The sequence below is a fragment of the Apium graveolens genome, chromosome 4, assembly GCF_009905375.1.
Source record: "Apium graveolens cultivar Ventura chromosome 4, ASM990537v1, whole genome shotgun sequence".
In the NCBI taxonomy this organism is placed as follows: Eukaryota; Viridiplantae; Streptophyta; class Magnoliopsida; order Apiales; family Apiaceae; genus Apium; species Apium graveolens.
The window spans coordinates 293,593,254-293,620,698 of NC_133650.1; the positions used below are offsets into that span (position 1 = coordinate 293,593,254).

Here is a 27,445-nt window from a genome sequence, read left to right on the forward strand (position 1 = left end):
AATATAATAAAATTTTTATATTTAATACTAATACAAAATTAAAGATATTAAGAATTAAAAATATTTATTGATAAACCTGTTTGGGGGAAAATATTTAGGGCAGAGGGAATAGAAAATGGGAAACTGATTAAACAGGACAGTACACTAGTCAATAACGACGATTGGGGCCGATAATAATGAATGGGCGACTGCTAAGTAATCCCTGTCACGTGAATCTTTTAATCTCTCCTTTCAACTCATGTACAACTTTTCTCTTCAATTGACTCCCTCACCCATCCCCTTGTTGTCCTATAAATTCAGAACCTCTATCATGTATGCTACACTTAATCCCAACAATTTCTAAGCACACAGAAATACTATAAAAGATATAAGTCAGACTCGGTGTCTGTCACCCCCCTCTCTGCTTTACAAACACTCAACGTGAGCTAAAGCAGCAAGGAATCAATATATATTACCTGTATATTCACATTAACCTACGTACATATATATTTATAGGCTGAGGTAGAGAGAATCTGTGTGCATGTTCCTGCAGTGAGTAAGTAAATCTTTAGGGCATAATCCGGCTTACGTTAGCAACATCTCTCGATCCCCACGCTTCTCTTCTGCCACCAGATTTTGTTCCTCTTTCTTTTCTGCCTTGAGTGCGCACTTTTATTATCCTTCACCTCCCTTCCCCCCTCTATATATATTTACATTCATAAACCCTCCTAAACATAACATTTTTCTATCATTCTAGTTTACAAAATTATGGCTACTAAAATTATATTAATTTTGGTCGTATGTCGCATCATAGTAACATTTGGATTAACATTAAATCCAAGTGAACTTCTCGGCGACCTCCGCATCAGCCTCAACCCTACCGAGCTCGAATCGGCTTCACACGATTTCGGAGGTCAAAACCGAGCCGAACCGATGGCAATTTTTCATCCGAAATCAGCTGATGACATTACCCGCTTAATTCAAGCGGCTTACGAATCAGCTCACGGCTTCACAATCTCGGCAAGAGGCCACGGGCATTCGATAAACGGACAGGCGCACACTAAAAACGGTGTTGTGATTCAAATGAGTGGCTCTAAGCAGCTGGTTGAGCCGAGAGTTGATGAGACGTTGAGATATGTAGATGTATGGGGTGGAGAGTTATGGATAGATGTGCTCAACTACACGCTAAGATATGGACTCGCACCCAAATCATGGACTGATTATTTGTATCTTTCCGTGGGTGGTACTCTGTCCAATGCTGGGATCAGTGGACAAGCTTTTAATCATGGCCCTCAGATTAGCAACGTGTACGAGCTTGATGTCATTACAGGTACTTTGTTGTTTGTACCCACACATTTACGTTTTGTAGCACGAAAGGTTTCATGCAGGCATCAGCTTTGAGCCTTTATTTATTTATTCCTATTTTTTTCTAGGATTTGTTAGTACTAAAAGAAACTCTTCTACAAATGCATTTCTATGAATTTATTTGTTGTGGGTTTTAATATATTTAGATTACTTTCTGCAATGTCAAGTTCTTGATTTTCTTGATGTTTTCTTATTAATATCTAGTTTAAGCCTTTAATCCAAGGTTAATGTTAATTTTTGTTGTATTTATATAGAAATAAAAATGAGTATGGATAAAACTACTTGCACTGCACTGGAAAAAAGAACCCTCAAGAAGATTTAAAAAACAAAAAAAAAGGTGTAATTGTTTAGGTTTTATCACTCTCTCCATATATGAATCCTCAGAGATCTGACGTTTGAGTATATGAAATGTGCCAAACAGGAAAGGGAGAGCTGAGAACATGTTCAGAGAAACAAGACTCAGAACTATTCCATGCTGTTCTTGGTGGGCTAGGTCAATTTGGGATCATTTCTCGAGCTAGAATTGCACTTGAAACAGCCCCACAAAGGGTAAGTTTATTAATTAGTTGGTGTTTACCAATTACCTAAGACATAGGATTGGGTCCATTGGGAAGGTCTTTTTTAACTCATCATACAAACGCCTCCTCAAAAGCTGGCAACTTTTGTTCCAAACATGCATTATGCATATATGGTCCCTTTTTCTATCTCTAATGGATTTTTGTTTTATTGTTTGTACCTATAAACAGGTAAGGTGGATTCGAGTTCTGTATTCGAATTTTTCGAGTTTCACGCATGACCAGGAGTACCTAATTTCACTGCATTCGCAACCATCAGCCCTAAAATTCGACTATGTTGAGGGTTTTGTTATTGTGGATGAAGGTCTTATTAACAACTGGAGATCTTCATTTTTCTCACCAAGTAATCCTGTTAAGATCTCTTCTGTTGTTGGTGCCAATGGAGGTGTTTTGTATTGCCTTGAAATTACCAAAAATTACCACCAATCAGATGCCCATACCATCGATCAGGTATTACATATTACACACATAACATAGCATATGTATTACTGTATACATAACTTGCATGCAAAGTTGCAAATTGCCATGTCTATAAAGAATTTGTATAGTAATAATTTTCTTTATTAGATTATTGTGTATGCCTAACTCCCATGTCTTTCTTGGTTGGACCAACCCAACGAGAAAAATTATTTTATGTAATCTGTCTTTTTTAGTTGTCAGTTTTGAAAAAATAACCAAAAATGTATTAAAAATGTGATAAGAATTTTTTTAGCCAAGTAAATGTTTCTTAATTTCTCATTTTATTTTTGGTGGGGCATAATAACTTACAAATCACTAATTATCTGCTGTATTAGTATGAGTTTACAAATTTAATACTCAATAATTCAATATTTAACAACACAAGAATTATAAGAACATTCTACTTGCATCGTTGTCGAGAGTACTGCTTGTGCATCTAGATTAACTTATTTTTTTATAAATAATGTTGCCATTCATGTTACTGGTGTTGCTGCTAGATTCTTTGATAGTGTTTGGTCTAGAAATACAAATATTTTATGGCATTATTTGTTAAAAAATGTATATATACAGCATCAAAAGAAGCATACAAGATCTTCTAAAATCTATGAAACTAACTTTATCATATTCCTGAGTTTGATATTAGTATAAACAATTTCGCCGTCCAGTAGCAGTGGCCACCCTAATTATTTTAACTTAATAATTCAGTTTTGCTGTATGTAGCTTTATATTTTATATCAAGGACATACTGACAAAAGGTTCTGTTTTGTAATTGCTTTTCTGTACTTTGAGAATAAGTTGGACAAAAAATGAAAATATGTAAAGTTCTTGTACTTGGCAATTGGACATGCAGGAAGTAGAGGAGTTGCTAAAGGAACTGAACTACATTACAGCCACAGAGTTCACAACAGACCTTCCTTATGTAGATTTCCTGGACCGGGTTCACAAGGCGGAGTTGAAACTCCGGTCCAAGGGCTTGTGGGAGGTACCACATCCATGGCTTAACCTGTTTGTGCCCAAATCAAGAATTGATGACTTCGATAAAGGAGTGTTTAGGGGCATTTTGGGAAACAAAACCAGTGGGCCTATTCTCATCTACCCCATGAACAAAAACAAGTGAGTCCTTATTGTTCATAGCATCACTCCTTTCTGTCTTCTTTTGTTTCTCTTTTACACAATTTCATGCACGATAATTAGAAGAAAATAAAAGAGAAATAAATTAAATTATTAATCAGTTGCACATGTCATAGATGTGCTCGATTTCACCTATAAATTGGTCAAAAATATTTGACTAATTTAATAAATTGCTTTTATTTAATTTTTCAAAACTTATAAATAAATCACAATTTTATATTTTTATGGGTTAGTTTCGATTTTCAAAATACGTAACCTAAGATTGTATTGCAAAGAAAAGGCCAAAGAATATGAACCCTAGTCTACATGATAGAAAACATAGTGGGGCAAGTATGTGGTTGACGTGGTCTGACAGGTGGCGCACATGATGTCCCAATGAATGATAGATACAACAGCTATTGGTCCACATAGGATGGCACTTGAGAAGTTTAGTGAAGTTGAATAGAGAAATATAAAAAGAAAAAAGTTGACTGAAAGCAACAAGGGGGTGGGGGGAGGGAGAATAGTAGTAGGAAGAAGATGGTCCAAATGGGAAGATTCTCATGTCAGGAGATCTTGAAGATGGGACCCTTTAGGTATATATTGATAAGGTGGTAAACATGTCTTGTTGCTTTTAAAGTAGGACTACTACTGCAATACTTCCAATATAGATTGCCGTTGCAGCCCCCATCATCTTTTGTGGGTCACTATTGATTCTCTATTATACCGTCGTATCCTAGCTACCATGCATGCCATGCACCTCTCTTTCACACAACTACACATCACTATTATGTACTAGTATAGTTTATCTTTTGTTGTTTCATAGTTTTATACAAAAGTTAGTTACATCAACTAACTTAATAAATTAACATCTTGCTTATACAAATCATTTTGTTAGTAGTTTATTGTTGTTACTTGTCATCCCCTCCACTTGTTAAGATTTGTGTGGGGTATATATATTAAAAAATGTACAAAAGAAATGTGAATAAATTATTGGGAGACCTATTTAAATTAGTGAAGAAAAATATATTATTTTAAAAAAATATTAACAATTGAATCGGATTATTTAAAAATTAAAGTGTTCATAATCTGTTGGAACACAGTAGGTTATATTTGTCAATGTGAAATTTAAGAATTAACATATGTAGTGTATTTTTGTTATGAGTGATCAAAGAAATTTCATGTATTTGTACTTATAGGTGGGATGAAAGAAGTTCTGTTGTGACACCAGATGAAGAAGTGTTTTACTTGGTGGCACTGCTTAGGTCGGCACTAGATAATGGTGAGGAAACACAAAGTTTGGAATATCTAAGTGATCAGAACCGTCAGATCTTGAGATTTTGTGACGATGCTGAGATCAACATCAAGCAATACTTGCCTCATTACAACACACAGAACCAATGGATGGATCATTTCGGAGATAAGTGGCCCATGATTTATCAGCGCAAGATGGAGTTTGACCCTAAACACATTTTGGCCACGGGCCAGCTTATGTTTCAGCCCAATTTTAGAACTTATACGGGTTCAATGTGATGTGGCCCAACAACAAAACTTACTAACCCAACCCAATAGACTTGTGTACATACTAGGGGAAACCTTTTCCTTCTTTTTTTCCAACTTCGAACATGTCAGTTAAAACTACTAGGAATATATTATTTATAATTTATTATAATTATTATTATTATTTTAATATGGCTTCTTATCATTGATTACAAATGTTTAGGCCCAATTTTACAATGACGAATCCAGCTTTTCCAGATTTGGTCCACGAGGCCCTCGAGATCTGAAGCTAATAGGAACTTCGAATATTGTCTTATATCATAAATTTTATTGAGAAAAGTAGAATGTTTGAAATTCGAATGACGGGTTGTAGAATAAATTGAGGACGAGATAAGAATCGGTAGAAAAGGGGGAGAGGATTGGGGGAGTTGTATGCGTTTTCAAATTATTCTACTACATGCTATGCTAAAGAATCCGATCCAATCCCGCACTCCACAATTCTTTTTTCTTTTTAGAAAGGCCTGAGAGTTGTTACTCCATGCCCCATGGTCTCATAACATTTTTCAAATATTTATTTTTTTATTCAGTTATTATATATAAATTCATAATTCCTAAAGAGAAATGTAAAACATATTGAATTCAGGGTATCATAAAAAAGTTAACAAAAAAATAACTAAGCCTTACTTTTCTTTATTGAACAATATTCATACAGAGCATAGACAGACTTATAATTTAGGCTGAACGAGCCGAATTTCGAATCAAAGGTAATTTTAGCCAAGGTTAATCGAGTTGAGCCAATCCGACTCGTTTAACTAATCAAGCATAAATCAATTCCTGAACTCGAGTCAGCTTATTTAATTTTACACTTAATCGAATCTAAATTTCTAACCGAATTCAGGCATTTAATTTTACGAGCCGAATTGAACCGGCTGATTTAATTAAACAAGACGGGACCTCTGCCCGAACTCAGCTCATTTTAGTTAAACGAGCCGAGTCAAATCCACTTAAACGAGTTCGCGCATGACAAACTCGCGAACTGCTCGACTCAAATTACAACACAGGTAGTTTGTCACGGAAAAAGAAGGTCCGGAATTACATAGCACCTGGTTAACAATGTCTAAAATTTTCAGCAGTACAAAAGTTTGCAAGTAAAATAGTTTTTTAAGTAATTAGCCTTATTAAATATGAAAATTCTAAAAAAAAGGGTTCAAGAAAATTCAAATTAAATATGAAATTCGGGTCTAATATGAAAATTCTGCATATGCGCTGATTAACAATAAAATACTACAAAACAAAGTGTAAAATCAAGACTTGCAAGTTGTAAAATGCGGACTCTGTCCGGAGAGGAAGCAAACTAGTACTCTGTCTTGTTGGTTGGATTTCATTTCAGGCAGGAGAGGAGATTATGATAATCAGACTGAAATTGTATTATTAATGTGTTTTCATTCGATTCAGATTTTAATGGTACAAATTTATTTTATATAATTTTCTATTTCCATTTTATTTTGAATTTATTTCTTGATAATGTCATATTTTAAAATGCTATATCACCCTAATCATTTATAAAGAAAAGCAAGAATAGTCAACATTGTGAAGGAAGTGTGTGGTACAAATTTATTTTATACAATTTTCGAGTTCCATTTTATTTTGAATTTAGTTCTTGATACTGTCGTAGTGTAAAATGTTGTATCACCCTAGTCATGTATAGAGAAAGGCAAGAATAATTAATATTGTCGACGAAATATGATATAGTGGTTAAAATCTTATATCTTAAGGGTTCGACTTCTCAAATCATGTGCATGCGTGTGTGTTATCGATAAATGAAAATAAATAAATAAAAAGTAGTCAAACAGTTGGAGGAAAACCATGACCAGCCCTTCTGCTTCTACTCACAAGGTAATGATTTATGCTTATTTATTGATTATCTAGTTCATAATGTAAATAAATATTATTGTTAATGCGTAATCACTATACTTACGTATAAATAATTTGATTACAAAAAGGCTTTGAGCAAAATTGCTTGCAATAGATTACAGAAGGAGCTAGTAGAGTGGCAAGTTAATCCACCTATTGGTTTCAAGCACAAAGTTTCTGATAATCTCCAAAGGTTCATTCCTTTCTATATTCTACCTTTTGCTCTTAATGATTTTTAATCTTAATTACTTGATCACTAGTATTTTAATTTATTTTATCTTGTCATAATGTTGTTTTGAAAAAAGATGGGTAAATGAAGTCACTGGTGCACCTGGAACTTTGTATTCTAATGAAACATACCATCTTCAAGTTGATTTTCCTGAGCATTATCCCATGGAAGCTCCACATGTTTATACTTTTTCTTTTTGTTTAATTTTATTCGTTTTGCGTTTTGTATATGCAAATATTATATAATCTTGTTGAAATTAGTAGGGGATGGAAAAGACTGAGAATTTATTTAATCTTCTTCGTTTTAGTTTTTGTTCAAGATAGTACTACAAGTTTATTTACCAAATGCCTTTTTTACTAGCTGTCGCTTGTAAGAAATATCTCTAAACAAGAGGAGGCGTTAGCACTAACAATCAGCTTAAGGATCCGACAGTTTTGTCCTTCCAGCGGATTACTTCAGGTCATATCTGTTTAGGTTTGTTTTTTTTTTCTACTCTGTATTATCGTATCTTATCTGTAATTATGTATGCAAAATATTCTTTGCTTGCCGTGTATACCGAGCCTCTCAAGTATAATATTGCCATGGTGTGAAGTCAGGCAATTACACACAATTAACCCATTTTGCGCAATATATGTCTTTTCCATATGTTTCACTTAAAAAGCATTGTTAGCATGATGCATCAATCTTTATGCCGAAAGGCTTCTTAAGCACCTTTTTTTTTTTGTAAAACAAGATCAAAACTTGCTGATTAAATTAACATATGTTGTATTCATCATTTCATGGACACCCTTCAATTTAAGCGTAAACGTTTTAACTTGTGAGTTGTGCACATGATCATACTTTCTAATTATTTTTTTTTTGTTGTTGCTAATTATGGCTTAAAATTTTATCCTTCAGCCTGCCTAGTTTACTGAAGTTAGATGGTTGTAATTTAACTTACTTTTGGCTTTGAGTAATTCAAAATACATTTAAATTTTAAAGCATTTTTTAATAATTTCAGATTATGCATATTTATTAAAGTCAATAACCATTAGTACTTTGTATTGTGAAGATATTATGGCGTAAAATACAAAAATTAAAATTTCGTAAGAAAAAATATTCTACATATTAATTAGCTCGAACAAGTAGTAATGTTTGTAATCCGTAGTAAGAGCATATTAAGGGTATGTTTGGTATTGCTGTTGCAGACCGCAACAGCAGTTTTTTGCTGAAAAACAGTTAAAAAACTGTTTGGTAAAATTTAAAAGCTGCTTTTCGCAAAAGTGCTTTTGGCCTAAAAGCTGCTGTTAGAGAAAGCAAGTCCCCCCATGCTTTTAGAAAAAACTGTTTTTCAGCTGTTGCGGGAAGCAGATGCTGATTTTACCATCAAACCTTACCAAAAGCATCATTATTTTTAATTTTTTGCATCAACACATATACGTATCAAAAAAATTACCAAACAGTCATCTGATTTTTACAACAACACTTTTTTCAGCAGCACTTTTTCTAACAGCACATCAATTTTTAACAGCAATCCCGAACAGAGCCTAAGTCTAACAAATTCTGCAGTTGAGAGTTTAATATGTACCAATATTTGATAACAATATTTTAGTTCAAAATAATTTGTTGATCAATAATTAATTGAAATATTTATGTTTGTTTTAGACGTCTATTATTATTTTTAATTCAATTACAATTACAAAACATCTAATTGCAAAAAAATATATAATCCGGCTCTAAAAAGTAAAAACGATACCAATTGTATTTTGGAAGCTATTGCAAATTTAGCATAGGAAGATGAGTGAACATGTATAACAAAAGGACACATAATAATCTATTAAAGTCGATGACTATTAGTAATGTGTATTGTGGGGATATTATGCCGTAAAATACAAAATTTAAAACTTAAAAACAAAATATTAAGAAATTAAAAATCTCGAACAAATAGTAATGTTTATAATCCGTAATAAGGGCATATTCAGTCAAATAAACTATTTGAAAAAAAAAACATGAATTGTTAACTTCTATGTTAAGATTGCAACATAGTGTTCTAAAAATAACAATAGTTTTTTTTGTTATTAGAAAAATAATATTTAGTTGCTCTTTTTAAATGTTATTTATAAAATTTAAACAGAAAAAAAAAAGATTCTCGACTGACTTGCATAAGTAATTGCCAAGTTATAAAGCAGCTTGAGATTATTTTTTCATAAAATTAAATAAATGATTAAACAATTATCCACATCCATATTATTAAAATCTTATTGCATGAATATCTAAAATACAGTTGAATAAAATTAATAACGGTACTAATTGTATTTTGTAAGCTATTGCAAATTTAGTATTGGAAGATGAATAAACATGGATAACAAAATGACACACAATCTATTAAAATCAATGATTATTAGTACTTTGTATTGTGATGATATTATGGCGTAAAATACAAAAGTTTATATTTTTTTAGAGAAAATATTCTACATATTAATTAGCTTGAATAAGTAGTTATGTTTCTAATCCGTAGTAAGGGCATATTCAGTCTAAAAAAATCTGCAGTTGAGAGTTTAATATGTACCAACATTTAATAACAATATTTTAGTTCAAAATAATTTGTTGATCAATAATTTATCGAAATATCTATGTTTGTTTTAGACGTCTATTATTATTTTAATTCAATTACAATTACAAAACATCTTATTGCGAAAACATATATAATCCGGCTCCAAAAAATAAAAAAACGATAAAATTGTATTTTGGATCCTATTGCAAATTTAGCATGGGAAGATGAGTGAACATGTATAACAAAAGGACACATAATAATTTATTAAAGTCGATGATTATTAAAACTGTGTATTGTGATGATATTATGGTGTAAAATACAAAATTTAAAACTTAATAACATAATATTGAGAAATTAAAAATCTCGAATAAATATTATTGTTTATAATCCGTAATAAGGGCATATTCAGTCAAATAACTTTTTGGGAAAAAAACACGAATTATTAACTTTTATGATAAGATTGCAGCATAGTGTACTAAAAATAATAAATGTTTTTTTGTTATTACAAAAATAATATTTACTTGCTCTTTTAAATGTTATTTTAAAATTTAAACATATTCATAATTACGTAATTCGAATGCGTACCTAAATTATGTAATCTTACTTAATATTCATAATTATGTAATAACTTATAATTATTTTATTACATCTTTACAACTAAATATATACAAATCATAATTACAAATAGAGATTCATGCTATTTGACTTTTTAGTGGTTCAATAGTTTTTGGTATCTTGTCCAAAATAAAGCATTGCATGTAAAGCCCCATTCAAAGTCAATACTACCACTAAACTGCAATCCAACTCTGCACAGAGCATCGGCTGAAAACTTTTCCATATGATCATTCAACAGTTGTCATGGAGGTATGTATCTACTCTCTCCTTCAATTAGGAACGTGATAATTCAATATAAATCTCCAATATATGTTTATTATCTTTGATTTGTTCAATCCTGCTCATGTTTATTTACAAATAAGTATAGTGAATAGCCTACATTGATGCTTATATGAAAATAGTTATTAAGATTAGTTTTGGATTAACAACGTAAGCTCATGATAACATTGTGTATTGATTCATATTGGGTATATTTTCATATAGTATTGTCATATTGTATGTTGACTTATATGGTGAAAAATCAATTCAAATCTTTTAAGTATGTGGTTGATAATATTAATCCGTTTTGGCTAGTAGTGTATGTTGTGATTTTGGTTAAATTGGTTTACTACTGGGACAATCATTATAGATATTGAACTCTAGTATATTGATTTGTAATAGTATCTGCCATGATTATATTAAGAGATGTTTAGCATTGCGCCTGGACTTTGCATCTGATTGATTCACATTAGCAAGAGCTACTACAATATTCTGTAATCCATTAACAAAATGATTGTGCTTGGATTAGAAGCCAAAAAAAAATAATATTACAATTGTTGCATTGCACAGGTTTTGCTAATTGACCAATTAGACTTAATTTGTAGTTGCTAATTATAGTTATTTTTATTATTCCATCTCAGCAGCAAAACTGTGAGCCTGTTAAAATTCCAGCATTCATCATTCAGGTTGATGCCACAATGCAACCTCTCATGGATGAATTGGTAAATAACTTACTCTTTCTCCCAATACATGTACTGAATTTGATAATTGATTTAATGAATAAGTCATTGATTATACCTTCAAAAATTACCACTCTCCATTGTTTCTAAATATGGCGAAAATCTTCCGGGTAATGGATTAATAATGTTACCAAGTGGCCAACATCTACAATTCTCTTGTGAGAAAAGCAGGAAAAGCTTAAGTGGAGTTGGGGAACTCATCAGATTATTCAAAAAAGGCATTGGTTGTAAATTTCTTCTCTGCTATAAAGGTGAAGGAAATTTCAAGGGTCACATTTTTTATAAGACGAGATGTGAAATAGAGTATGTCATACCATAAAACCGAATTTCTATATGGCCAAACAAGGTAATACTCTAATCTTCTCTTCACTATATGGTTGAACATTGGCATTGTTTTAAGTCATGATTGTAATTATACTTTTTACAAACATGATCAGCCAATGTTGTTGGAGCTGGATGGAAAATTTTAGTTGAAGCTAATGAGAATATAATATATGATGGCTTAGTTGTAAGTTATTTTTTTTATAAACTTGTAAAATGCTTTAATCGGGAATATCTTTATATTTAATAGGAATACATAGGATAAATATGTTTTCACTTTTGATGCAGGATATTTCACATCCTTTCGTGGCACGGTTTGGCAAGTATATTCCCAAAGTTGTTCTCTACTGTCTCCCTTTGGATACAGTGTTTACAGGTTATTTTTGCAATTATGAGAAAAGGTTCTTTGGTCTCAATAAAATTCCAGCAAATATTGAACTCAACCTGGGAGATTTTATTGTGTTCACAAACTGGGAAGCTGGTCGGTTTGATGGTGTCATTTTTGACAAATATGGAGTGCAAAGGATGTTTGCACATCAGACCCCAAAGCCTGGTGAGAACTCTACTAATAACAACTCTGTTATACAGTTTGGTCATATTAATTGACGATCATTACTGAACTTACATAAACTATTTTTGATTTATACTGAACTAATTGTTTACCTCCATTTGAACACACACATTTAAATATACAAATGATATTTTTCTTGATGCAGAGAATGTCCGGGGAACATAGTTCATGGATAATGGAATGGAGATGAATTCGAATGAAAACATCTCATGACCATGCTTGCGTTTCTGCTTATGACCAATGTTTTTAACTTATGCTTACATCAAAGACATTTAATGTTGATACAATCGCCAACTGTTTTGGCATGGATTTTACTTTTAGACGTATCATTACAAACATGGCATTTGCCATTTTTGGTAATACTAAATTTATATAATTTTTGATAATTATCGGGTATATATGCCATTGGGCTTATGTATTAATTGCTTCCATGATTCCATTAAGGTACTTAACTAATCATAGTATCAAATCATGGCCTATGAATTGCACATAAAATTTTACGGTTTAATGAAAGTGTATATAATACCCCAAGTGTAGATTTAAAACATATGTGAGTTACACCTTTATTACAACTAATATCCCATTATACTCATAAAAACTATAGTTTCACAATCATCGTTTCAATGACTACAAATTTAGAAACTCAGGGATTTCGTAAGTTAGTGATATTTATCAACTAACCACGTCTAATAATTTTGAGGTTATCTTCCTATTACATAATTGATTTTATGTCCAAAATATGGTCAATTATGTATTCTGCCTTATTTGTAATTTTGGTTTCGACATAACAAAATCTATGATTATATAATTGTTATCTCTATCATATCTTTATTTATTGTAACAAAATATTGTATCATACAATATATCTTGGACTATATACTAAATTAATTTCATTTACAATTTCAAAATATATATATTACAACACCTTCTTCATGTTAGTTTGAACAACATCAAAGAACAATAATATTCCATTCAATATCAAGGCTAGAAATTACAAAAGTTAAACTACCAAATGTTTCAATTTTGTACTAAATTCAATAAAACTACAACACATCAGTCACAAACATCACCAAGCAAGATCTTGAACAAAAGTAACTACACTTTGCAATGACCACAACCTGAATCCCATACGTGTGACATGGCTAAACGTTCATTAAAAAGTTCACCTTCTTCATGGTACTTCTCTTTCACAGTCAACTCACAAAGTGAATATCAAAGCTGTTCACCAAAAGGATTTCCTTCAATCTGGTTTATCGGGTCTTTATTTCTTGCATTTGGACAAAATTTAGAAAGAGGAAGCAAATTATCTACATCTGATATGTACCAGTATATATCCTCAAGCAAATGAACATTGTCTACTAACTTCGATTTAAGATCAACCATTCCAAGAATATGAGACATTTCTTCAACAACCTGATCTTTTTCATATGGTCTGCAGACGGCTCTAAAAAACACAAAACTAAAATAAGATGAAAAATGATTACCGGAGAGAAAAGAGAGAGTTTAAAAATTATGATCCACATTATTGCGCATGAAAAGCATTCGAACCGAGTTATAAAACATAGCTTGCTCAACTTCAAGAGAAGTGGCAAAACGAATAAAGCCATGGAATTGGTCAGACCTCTAGATAATGATTATGATACTGGTATAGAGCATCTCGGCTGAGCTTTTGCAACATCTCTTTAACTTGGATTCGGCTTGCTTTGGTGAAATAGGCCATCAACAACTTTCCAAGCATGTGAAAGCTATCAAGATCATGTATTATGAATGCAAATAATATAGCCATAATATCAGTTCCAAGATAAGCTTCTTGATTGATCCATGAATAATTGGGAGGTTGCACCAAGGGCTCACTGGCATCAAAGCAAATTGAATCTGTATTAGAAGGACAGTAATCGTACGTGTGAGCACCACAACAGAAAACACACGAAATATTATCAACTCAACTTCGTGTTGGAGTTAGTGGTTGCAAAATTGGCAGATTTCTTTCCATGCATAAATTCTTTATCATCTTTGACATAGAAGTTATTCTATCTTGCAAGGAAATAATTTCGTGATTTCTAGCATCACATTCTTCAACATACATCATATCCATCTCATATGGAGAATACATAACTCGATGTTGTTAAACCTGATAAACAACAAGAGTTAGTCACTTTAGCACATAAAATCAAACCAAACTGCAAGATAATTAATTTGCAATAAACACAATAATAGTCCCCGGCAGCGGCGCCAAAAACTTATTACGTTAAATATTGATGTGCAAGTGTACACAATCGCAAACAAGTAATATAGTAGTAAATACCAAATATCGTTCCTCAAGGACTATATGTTTGTATAAATCGCAATTAATAACCAACAATTGGGTTATGGAACACAAGAATGAAGTTTTTGATTTATCTAAATAAACTATTTAATAACTAGATTAACTAATTAATAATATGCTAGCAAAGCGAGTTGGATGTTCAAATACGAGAAGCCGAGTCAAGATAATTTCTTTCCCCTAATATGTTCATGTTGGTAATAAAGCATTGTAATACTACAACAAGATCATAGCTCATTAGCTAGAATTCAATGATCGTAGGTTCCTCTCGAAATCACTATGGTATAATTTTTATAAAATAAACTAACATATGTCTATGCCAATTTACTCTTCAGAATTTATTTAAGCACCAATTCACAAAGTTATGCATAGTCACAATATATGTCTATACTGTAATAATATTATAATCAAAAGATATAATTAAGCATGCACCATTCAAGTATTGTTTCAATTAACTATAACCCTCTCGGTATTATAATTAATTCAATAGCCTACTATAGTTGATCAGACAATATCAAGTTTAAGCATGAAAAGCACTTGAACGAATAAACCGCAAACTGCATACATGACTCTTTAATAAAACATAAATATTTTCATACTAGGGTTCCATAAAAATCCCAAATTTATAAAATTAGTTCATAATCGATATCACAAAATCACCCAAGAGTTGTTAACACAAATTCATTATGAAAAGAGTTAGGGAGAGAATTCTAAATAAAAAGATGGAGAAAAAATAATTCCGGTTGAAAGTCTTCGATGGTTATATCTCCTTCCTAGGGCTTCTTCTTTCTCTCTCTATATTGTGTATCTCTCTTTTTCTTGTGCTAACTCCTAATATTCAGATTAGGTCTGAATAATAATAATTATATCTATAATAAAAGTATTTTTTAATGAATTAAAGCAAATACAAGGAGATTTCCCAATTAGAATTGAATTTCAAGAAAGGAAATTTATAGTTTATTTTTGGGCTCTGATTCTGGGCTGATTCGTCTGGACCTTGAATTCAAGACCACTTCTGAAATAAAGCTCTTCTCATAAGATTTCTATGGGTTGTTGAATCGTCAGAATCGGACTTCTAGAACTCCAGATATGGCCCAAACACTGTAGATTGCGCGGCTGACCCATTAAATCCGATTTTAAATCAAATTAAACTCCAAATCTGATTTTGTAAGCTCCAGGCCTTCCTTTATTATAACTCCTTGATATCTACAATAAAACATTAATATTTATTAAATTAAAATCCAAATCAATACAAAATAACTGAAATGTAGGGATAATTTTAAGATAAAGTGCACACTCATCACATCCCCACACTTAGCATCTTGCACGTCCTCGGGAAAAGAATAAAAAAAATTAAGTCCTAAACTACTAGTACCACTGCCATAGGTGATCACAGTTGCATTTGGCATATGCAACAAGCCCTTTAAACCCCAAGGTAGCCCCAGTGGACGAGTAAGGTCTCGTCAGGGCCTATAGTGAATGTACCCACAAAATTCCCATTTATTTCTGACTACAAAGTCTCAAACATGAAATATATCATGGCACTTCACACATACAAACACAAAGATGTAATAACTCATAGATGCCATATAATGCAGTTCCTCAACTTTGCACACAAACACAACTATTCAAGCACGCACACATAGTCTCATGCGACTAAAATAATCATGAATAACTTCAAAGTCTCAATCAATAAGAAAATAGCATGTCCTGGATAGAAAATAACCTCACAAACACTCAAAGCACACAAGTGTTTAGGTGTAACTGTGTCACTCAAATTCAGTCAAGTACACATGTGCTACCGTAAGCTTGTCTGTCCACCAAAATCTCTAAAATTCGCGCATGTATAAATCAAAAGTCTTTATCAAGGGTTGTAACGAGGCTTTGATAATGGGTAGGATATCAAAGAGATAAGCTAACAAGTGGCTAAACTTGATAACTAGCAGAGCATAGTGTTCACTTTTAATTATAGCACCCAACATGAAAAGTAGATCACATACCTTCCACTTTCACATTATACAAACCAATGAACACCAACTTTACTTGATCTTCTTGTTGCTCAAATTTTTTTTCTTCTTTTTTTTTTCAAAGTCAAGTCATTCTCTAGTAACCAAGGGCAGTGAAAAGTCACCAAGACATTGTACTTAATACCAACACGTGTAAATGGATCGCTCCTTTCATATGACATTACACTTGCCACCCATTGATCTGAAAAGAGTACTTGATACTTTATTGCAATGCATTATTTTATTTTATTTTAGAAGATCAAGTAATTAATTCCCGCCAAATATCCCACTTGAACAAAAAAAATCCCCACACTTATAATTTTACCCATCCCAAACATAAATCACCATTTTTTACTAGTCAATCAAGACAAGAATAAACAATTAAGCTCAAGATCTAATTGGTTATATACGAAGAAAAGAGATATAGGCTCAAAGGGACTCACTAAGGATTATTTTTCAGGATACTGTTTAGGATAATACGGTTAATCCTAGTGCCTTTATCATTTTTACACATACACAATATCAATATGCGCACGACCTGGTTTAAAGCAAGCTCAAGAGCAACATGCACAATGACGAATAGCTCACAAAAAAATAGATTGATAAAAGAATGCATCAATCACATAAAGCTCAAGATCTCACAGGTAATAACATGTTATACTCGTCAAAATTATCAATGACGTACATTCAAGTTTTGGAATTTTCGCAAGCACGTACAAGACATCGTCATGCATAAGGTATTTTACGCCAATGAGACATACATATGACACACGAAAAATAAATATACATGGTGTGTACTTATCCTTATTAACATGCTATATTGACTAGGCAATCAATTTTTAAATTTTTTTGAATTCCTCATTTTTTAACTATCCTAAAAAATCTAAAAGAAAAGGAAAGAGAAAAGAAAATTATCCAAAAAAGAAAAGATTTTTTTAATGTTGGAAACCCCTCCCCACACTAAAGTGGTTCATTGCCCCCAATGAACAACTTATATGAAATATACAACTGAAAAGATTCTAAAAAAATACTCAAATAAAAAAAATAATGAAAACTAATCTAAAAATTATACAAGAAAGGTGAAGAATACTCCCCTACTGCAAAAGCATGAGGTGCCGTGATCCATGACTACCGTGGTGGCTGTGTATTCCCGAGGAACAATGGTTATGGCACAACAGATTGAGACATAAATACCAGCAGTAACCCTTTGTTCTTTTTGATCCGTTTGTAGCAGCGGTAGAAGGATGTGTACGCGGGGTTGCTGTCTTTTTTCAGATGGCGTGATCAAATGGCATGTTCATGCACCTCTTCGTTTTTTTCTTTTTTTTTTAACTTTCAAACTGAGGTTGTGTCCACGTAGCCTGGTGTAAGAAGCCATCTACTTCTTCTGGTTGCAAGTGAATCAATGTGGTTATAGTTGCAGATTGGTAAAGCATAATTCTCTTGTAGAGATGGATATTGCATAGTCAATCATACTTTGTAAAAAGTAATAACACATGAACACACACGTAATTGGCATGGACATGCCAAACCATAGAAAAATTCCAGTCATGCTACAATACACAGACAACGTGAGGAGCTTGAGCATGCTGTGTGCACTGCATGAGGGTGCTACACCGGTGCATGAACATGCAGGCATTGGCACGACCGTGCCAAATCCTCAAAAGAAGACAGTAGCTAGATAGGCGATCCAGAATGAGGAGCATTGTTAGTCTCTAAACACGCGCTAATAATACACGCAAGTATACGAGTTCACAAGTAGTATATAATCTTTTCTAGTTCGTTCCCACAGAGACTGGCTTGGTTAACTAATTAATTCATTCACTCAAGCAACAATATATGGTTATTATTCAATGCTAAGACGATAACAAATAGAGGTTGTTTATAACTAAGAATTATACTAATAATTATAACTAAGAGAATATGATTGGTTGAATTAATATATATGACAAACATGGGATTCTAACTTCAGTAAATACTTTATTCAATAGCCTTATTATTCTCAACCTTAGCATGCAATGGTGATGACACTAATCAGACAACACGAAACTGATAAATGCCAACTTTCGTTGCACGAGTACCATACTACCAGACATCCACAAAAGAGATAGAAACTGAATAGACACAAATTATATTGAGACCCTATATGTCTATAAAATTTGACAACTTAACGGTTTAAGGACAAGTAATCTATCTTGATTACATAGTGCAAGTAAGATGGTTAAAATTACCTACGAATCATTCATAATAATAACATGAACCTATGCTAGCATGGCAAGTTCTAAATCCTTAAATTCACTTTCGATTCATTAAGAATTAACACACTATCTTATAAGTTCGTGAAGCTCATAAGAAGAATACACACAACCAATACTAGGTTATCATACAATCACCACACACTAAGGCATCAAAACAATTTAACTAAAGAAATCCATAAATAAATCCGCTAGAACCCCACGATAACGATTAGCCCATAATTGGACTCATCATCAACGTGGGTTCCGATAAAAACATGGTATAACAAATGTAGTCTTTATAACGAATAAGTAAAACCAAGTACAAAACAAGATTAAGGTTCACAAATAAGAAAACTAGCATCCAAGTTACAACTTAAAACAAAGATTCACAAGTAAAAACAAGATCTTCTTCGTCTTCGTTGAATCGTGCTAATTCGGTCTTCTTACGGCTCTCCTTGATATGTCTCTGGCTTGATATATTATTAAAAATGACCTAAAGTTATTTATATAGCAGCCCTAATCAGCAGAGAAGTCTTCCAATTGGATTTAGAGTAGAATCAGAATTCTGCTTCCCGACTTGGCACGACCGCGCGCTTGATCAGCGCGGGCGCGCTGGGCTTCTGTCAGAAATTAACTTCTTCATTTCACTTGCATATTTGAGCCGTATTTCAATGAGCTTTTATTCCAACACCACCTTGATACCAAATTAGCACCAAAATAATGCTAATTCACCTGATTACCTAGATAATGCCTGAACTGCAAAAATACTAGAAAACACGTTAAAATACTTAACAACTTGAGTACAAATGAATCAATTCAAAGCTTATTAGATCATTATAAAGTGTCATAAATGCCACTCAACATACCCCCAAATTTGAACCGATGCTTGTCCTCAAGCATAAACAGACTCAAAGAATAAGAAATAAAAATATGCATGAATGCAACTAAATGAATGCAACGATCCCCATAGAATAACCAAACCAATCAACAAGCAACACCTCAGCAAATACAGTTATTCGCATAAAGATCAGTTAAAGCCCACAAATCAACCTACAAATCAAAGACGTGCGTGTGTGCAACTACTTACAGAGATACTATCGCAACTAGATCGACAATCATGACTCAGTACTTATCAAAACAATCGCTAGTTTATAAATAGAATAAAAGCTAGACTCAAAATAATTTATAACACTTCAATTCTTATATCGGAGTTTAAATGGACTCACTATTTTATTCATAACAAAATGACACAAGTATGCTTAATTGATCGTGTAATGAGTGAGTTCCACAAAAGACTTATACAATAGTACCCATGTAACGAGCGTTAGGTTAGCGGATCCCAGACTATAAAAGCCTTAGGTCACTAGGCACAAAGTCCCCTAAGAACTTAATAACTCGAGTACTAAAGAGCCCACTCGTCATCAATTATACACAACATTTATTCTCTTTTTTTTCTTTTTTTTTAAACGAATTTCTGAATGAATGTGTTTCACTCCATCTCATTCAACCCTAGACTACTCATATAAATATGATCCAGCTACTATCCATTTGACACCTAACCACATAACTAGCAATGAAATCCAATTTTCTCCAATTTTTAAATATCCATGTCTTTTATTATTAAGAGAATATCCTAAATTCTAAATATAAACAAGCGATTACATCTCGACAAACAAACAAACCATGATCATGATCTAGCATTCTAGCATTCTAGCAACCTATAAGACTTAGTAAAATACAAGTGTCTCTAGCATGCAAATTAATTCGATAAGACTCAACATCACTAAATACGACATCACTACACTAGCATCAATATCACCAATCAATCGGAAAAATCATCTAAGGGATCATATTATAATGCAAATGCATGAAAACTATACGAATAAAATATCCTAAAAACTACCAAAAAAAACTATATGGAAAAATATGCAAACTATATGAACTAAACTATCATGAACATGAAACTATATGTGACTCACACAAAAACATATTCCTTCAACTACTACCCCCAAACTTAAAATATTCATTGTCCTCAGTGAAGGTAATAGTAAGGAATTCAGGCATACCTACTGCGAATCAGAATTATCACCCTCAACGGATGGAGCGTCCGGTGTATCAGAAGGCGGATACACGGAGTCCTCACCAAAAAATGGCCACTGGATGTTAACCCCGGTGGCTCTAAATGCAGTCCCAAGTGCCTGGGTGGGATCGTGTGCAAACCGACTATGGATGGCGTGCATCGCATCCATCCTCCTATCTAGACGCCTATACTGCGTCGAACTCAAACCAGCTCCAATATATGCTCCTGCTGCCTCCTGTTGCTGCTGCTGCGACGAACCAGCCTCCTCTCCCAAATGAGCTCTCCAAGCTGCCTTACTCACTTGCTGCGTACCACCGGCATATATCTGATCGCGGGGCACACCTCTTGACAGATGATCAAATATGTAACCAAGCCTCTTAGGATCGGGCTAACCTCCTCCTCACTCAACCATGTTGTGCAGCGTAGAACTGTCAATAGGAGCACTGGGAAGCTAAAGCTGCTCCTGTGCGGGCCAGTGAACACCAACTGCCACGCATAACTTCGTCACCGTGGACGTATACGGAATAGCACCTGTAGTACCTCCTCTCAAGAATCTCAAAATCCCCTGATAAATCACCATCATCAAATCAATGTAATCACCCTGAAGAATCCCCCACGGTAGATGAGCACGCTCCAAAGTAATCTCATGCATATGCGAAGATGGCATGATGTTAGCACAAATAAATGAGAGAGAATAAAAGTTAAGTGTTTGAGAAAGATTTATGTTTGAGAATTTGTGATGTGGTGGAGAAGTTTGTGTATAAGTGTATGTATTTATAGGTGAAGAGGTGAGAATTCGATAAAAAAATAAAAGTGGGAATTGATTGTGGGAATTGTGGGATTAATGGGTTTGATTTGGAGAGGAAATTATGTGATGTGGAAAAGTAAAAATCGGGTTGAAATTGATTTTTTGAGTAAAAATCCTGATTTTCTCTTCATTCTTCTGTTTTTATTTTTTTCGAACAAGCACCCGCGCGGCCGCGCGCTTGGACAGCGCGGGTGCGCTCAGTCTCTAGAAAACTGGCATGGACGCGCGCTTAGACAGCGCGGGCGCGCTTACCTTCTGGAAAAATAGCGCGGCCGTGCGCTGGATCAGCGCGGAGCGCTTCTTTTATGTCGCTAGCTCGACGTAGAACCTTGAGCTCAAACGGACAATAGAACGGCACTAACCACCTCGCGGTTTGCCGTGTCACCATAGTAATGCTTCAACCTCTGACCATTTACCTTGAATGCCTGGCCCGGATCATTCTCAAAAATTTCTACCGCTCCATGTGGAAACACAGTTTTGATTATGAAGGGCCCTGACCACCTTGACTTCAACTTTCCAGGAAAAAGGCGGAGACGAGAGAGCTCCACAGGTAAATGACACCCCTTACCATAGACCAACTGAAACGGCGACATTCCCAATGGAGTCTTATATGATGTTCTATACGCCCAAACTGCTTCATCAAACTTCAAAGACCAATCTTTCCTCGACGGACACATAACTTTCTCTAAAATGCGCTTGATCTCTCTGTTAGACACATCAGCTTGACCATTTGTCTGAGGATGATAAGTCGTGGCAATGCGATGATTCACATTATACCTTCTCATCATAGCAGTGAACTTGCGATTGCAAAAATGCGACCCCTCATCACTGATTATGACTCTTGGAGTTCCAAACCTTGTGAATATCTTCTTGTGAAGAAAATTAAGCACCACTTTCGCATCATTTGTTGGCAACGCCTTAACTTCAACCCATTTCGACACGTAATCAACCGCCAACAAGATATACTGATTGTTATAAGATGAGACAAATGGCCCCATGAAGTCAATTTCCCAAACATCGAAGACCTCAACCTCTAGAAGCACATTAAGAGGCATCTCATCCCTCTTAGACATATTACCCACATATTGACATCGATCATATTTCAAAACGAACTGGTGAGCATCTTTAAATAATGTCGGCCAAAATAAACCTACTTGGAGAACACGAGCTGTTGTCTTTTCTCCACCATAATGTCCTCCATAAGCCATTGAGTGGCAATCTCGCAAGATCCTCCCCGTTTCGTTATAAGGAATACATCTCCTGATGATTTGGTCAACTCCTTGTCGAAAAAGAAACGGCTCATCCCACGTATACCACTTTACTTCATGTAAAAATTTCTTCCTTTGAGCGTAAGATAAGTCGGAAGGTATGATATTACTCACAAGGTAGTTCACAATATCTGCAAACCACGGTTCTTCTTCTTGCACTCCAAACAGTTGCTCATCGGGAAAAGACTCATTTATCAATGTCTTATCCAATGAAGTAGCATTAGGATTTTCTAAGCGCGAGAGATGATCAACGACTTAATTTTCAGTTCCCTTTCTGTCCTTGATCTCTAGTTCAAATTCTTGAAGCAAAAGAACCCATTTAATCAATCTAGGCTTCGAGTCCTTCTTTAAGACGAGATATAGAATTGCAGAATGATCAGTGAAAACAGTCACCTTAGTCCCAAGTAGATAAGATCGAAATTTCTCAAAACCATAGACAATAGCCAAAAGTTATTTCTCCGTAGTAGTATAATTCATTTGATTACCATTTAGGGTCTTACTAGCATAGTAGACCACATGAAATATGTTGTTCTTCCTCTGCCCAAGAACTGCTCCAACTGCATAGTCACTCGCATCGTACATCATCTCAAAAGGTTCATTCCAATCAGGTGCAGTTATGACCGGTGCCGTTATTAAACTCTTTTTCAATGTCTCAAAAGCTTCAAGGCACTCATCATCAAACTTGAAAGGAACATCTTTCTCTAGCAAACTGCACAATGGCTTTGAAATTTTCGAGAAGTCTTTGATGAAACGCCTATAGAAACCCGTATGACCAAGAAAACTGCGAATTCCCTTAACCGAAATAGGTGGAGGCAGATTCCCAATGACCCCCACCTTGGCTTTGTCCACCTCAAGACCTTTATTAGAAACTTTATGCCCGAGAATAATGCCTTGTCACACCATAAAGTGGCATTTCTCCTAATTGAGAATTAGATTGGTCTCAACACACCTCTTGAGAACGTGTCCAAGATTTTGCAAGCATTCATCAAAAGAATCGCCAAATACAGAGAAGTCGTTCATGAACACTTCCACATTCTGGCCAATCATATCAGAAAAGATGGCCATCATACATCTCTGAAATGTGGCTGGCGCACCAAACAGACCAAAAGAAACTCGTCTGAAAGCGAAAGTACCAAATGAACAAGTGAAGGTAGTTTTCTCCTGATCTTATAGAGCGATACAAATCTGATTGTAACCAGAATAGCCATCCAACAGACAGTAGTACTCATGACCAGCCAATCTATCAAGCATCTGGTCAATGAAGGGCAAAGGGAAGTGATATTTCCTAGTGGCTTTGTTCAGCTTTCTGTAGTCCATGCAAACTCTCCACCCTGTGACTGTTCTAGTAGGAATAAGCTCATTCTTCTCATTTTCTACCACAGTAATACCGCCTTTCTTTGGCACATATTGAACCGGGCTTACCCATGAACTGTCAGAAATAGGGTAGATGATCCCTGCTTCTAGCCACTTAAGAATTTCCTTCTTCACTACTTCCTTCATGATTGGATTAAGTCTTCTTTGCTGCTCGACCGTAGGCTTGCTACCTTCCTCTAGCAGAATTTAATGCATGCAATAAGAAGGGTTGATTCTTTTTATATCTATTATAGTCCAGCCAATAGCCGATTTGAACTCTTTCAGAATTCTCAGAAGCTTTTCCTCATCACTACCCGAAAGGTCAGATGCAATAATAACAAGGAAGGTAGATGCATCACCTAAAAATGCATACCTCAAATGCTCAGGTAAATGCTTAAGCTCAAGAGTGGGAGCTTCCTCAATAGATGGCTTGAGGCGTTTAGGTGCTTTGTTCAATTCCTCCATTCCAAGAGATTCAAATGGCATATCTATCTTCCTCTTCCAGGAAGCATTCAAATACTGCAATTGTTCTTCACCTTCATCGTCTTCACTATTTGAATTTCCCAATAAGGCTTTCTCTAAGGTATCGGACCTTAATAATTGATCAAGTTCTGAAGTAACCACAGAATCAACCAACTCCACTTTTAGGCATTACTCATTTTCCGTAGGAAACTTCATAGCATTGAACAAATTAAAAGTTACATCCTGATCCAGCACTCGCATCATAACCTCACCCTTCTGCACATCTATCAAGGTTCGGCCAGTTTCCAAGAAAGGTTTTCCCAAGATTATGGGAATCTTCTTATCCTCCTTGCAATCAGAATTACGAAATCAGCAGGGAAGATTAGTTTATCAACCTTGACCAAGACATCCTCCACAATACCTCGCAGATATGTAATAGAATGGTCGGCCAACTGCAAGGTCATATAAGTCAGTTTTGGATCAGGTAAGTCCAACTGCTTGAAGATTGACAAGGGCATCAAATTGATGCTAGCTCCCAAGTCACATAAGCATCTATCAAAAGACACTTTTCCAATAGTACACGGAATAGTGAAGCTTCCTGGATCTTTAAGTTTCGGAGACAACTTCTGTTGCAGCACAACACTGTATTCCTCCGTAAGAGCGACTGTCTCTAAATCATCTAGCTTCACTTTCCGAGAGAGAATACATTTCATAAACTTTGCATAACTAGGCATCTGCTCAAGAGCCTCAGGGAAAGGTATGTTGATATAAAGTTTCTTGAACACCTCCAGAAACTTCTCAAATTGCTTGTCCAGCTTTTTCTTCTGCAGCCGCTTAGGAAAAGGCGATGGAGGATAGATCTGTTTCTCCCCTGTATTACCCTCAGGAGGAGTGTGCTCAACAGTAGTCTTCCTTGGTTCCACTTCTACTTCCTGCTGCTCTACTTCTTTCTCAGCCTCAGCTTCTTCAGTCAATACTTGAGTTTGTTCGGGATTCATAACCTTTCCAGACCTTAAAGTGATTGCTTTTACCTGCTCTTAGCTTCCCTCTTTCCTGGCACTTCAGTGTCACTAGGTAGTGTACCAGGCTGATGATTAAGCAAGGCATTGGCAATTTGCCCAATTTGATTTTCCAAGGTCTTGATAGAAACAGCTTGACTCTTGCACATAAGTTTCAACTCCTCTAATTCAGATTTTTCATTGGCTTGTTGCAGCTGGACTTGTTATCTTGGTGCATATTGCGGTTGCTGAAAACCAGGGGGGTTGTACTGCTTAGATGGATATTGCTGATAAGGCTGTTGAACCACATTCTGAGCGTTGCTCCAACTGAAATTAGGATGATTACGGTTGTTGGGATGATAAGTGGCTGGCACAGGTTGCTGCGAATGCTGAAAGTTGCTCACGAACTGAGTTGATTCACTAGAAATTGTGCACTGATCGGTATCATGAGCACCAGCGCAAAGCTCACAGACACTAGCAATTTGATTAACCCCATAATTAGCCAAAGTGTCCACCTTCATCGTCAAAGCCTTAAGTTGGGCAGCTATAGCAGTTGTTGCATCTAACTCTAGAATTTCTGCTACCTTTCCCTGAGTCAGTCTCTGGGAAGGATTTTGGTACTCATTCATGGCCATCAGTTCAATAAGTTCATAAGCTTCATCATAGCTTTTAGCCCACAAGGCTCCTCCTGATACTGCATCAAGCATGGATCTAGAAGTAGCACCCAATCCATTATAGAAACAGTTAAAAATCATCCAATCAGGCATGCCATGGTGTGGGCACTTCCTTAGCATCTCCTAATATCGATCCCAAGCCTCACACAGAGATTCTCCAGTTTGTTGAGCAAACTGAGTAAGAGCATTCCTGATTGCAGCAGTCTTCGCCATAGGGAAGAATTTAGTAAGAAACTTTTGAGCAAGATCTTTCTAAGTGGTGATAGACCCTGCTGGTAGAGAATGTAACCAACACTTAGCTTTGTCCCTCAGAGAGAATGTGAAGAGTCGCAACTTTATAGCATCTTCAGTCACATCATTGAATTTGAAAAAGTCGCAGATCTCGATGAAATCTCTGATGTGCATGTTGGGGTCTTCAGTAGGAGAACCCCCAAACTGATCTAAGTTCTGTATCATCTGAATCGTGCTTGACTTGATCTCAAAAGTGTTAGCCTGGATGGCTGGCCTGATGATGCTTGATTGAATGTCATTAATCTTAGGCTGAGAATAGTCCATCAAAGCCTTAGGATTTTCTGCTTGATCACCTATCTCTACTAAAGCTGGTTCCTCGACTTTCTCTTCTTCTTCTACCTTCTTTTCTTTCTCAAAATCTTCCCTTCGAACCACCACAAGTTCTTTCTCGGCTTTATCCAGAGTTCTCTTACAAGTACGCGAACGCGTATGCATACACCCTCGCTAGAGTACCTGAAATAAGACAAGGAAACAAATAAGTAACAATGTCCGAGTCAATGAAATTTAACGACCACTGATGGAAAGCACATAAACTATAAATTAACACTGCAGTCCCCGGCAGCGGCGCCAAAAAATTGTTAGTCGCTAAATACGCGCTAATAATACACGCAAGTATACGAGTTCGCAAGTAGTATAGAATCTTTTCTAGTTCGTTCCCACAAAGACTGGCTTGGTTAACTAATTAATTCATGCACATAAGCAACAATGTATGGTTATTATTCAATGCTAAGAGAATAACAAATAGAGGTTGTTTATAACTAAGAATTAAACTAACA

General features: G+C 34.9%; 1 protein-coding gene and 1 non-coding gene across 2 annotated transcripts; both read left to right on the plus strand.

The window, feature by feature from the left end:
• The first annotated feature begins 241 nt into the window (after positions 1-241).
• LOC141721213 (cytokinin dehydrogenase 5-like) lies at positions 242-5,178 on the plus strand. Its single transcript, XM_074524024.1, has 5 exons — positions 242-1,309; positions 1,766-1,893; positions 2,091-2,369; positions 3,229-3,491; positions 4,688-5,178. Exons 1-5 carry the CDS (start codon positions 748-750, stop codon positions 5,019-5,021), a joined length of 1,566 nt encoding a protein of 521 aa, XP_074380125.1. The 5' UTR covers positions 242-747; the 3' UTR covers positions 5,022-5,178.
• Positions 5,179-26,469: 21,291 nt separating this feature from the next.
• Positions 26,470-26,576, plus strand: LOC141722965 (small nucleolar RNA R71). Its single transcript, XR_012575962.1, has one exon. It is a non-coding gene; the product is annotated as a small nucleolar RNA R71 (small nucleolar RNA).
• Positions 26,577-27,445: the final 869 nt, after the last annotated feature.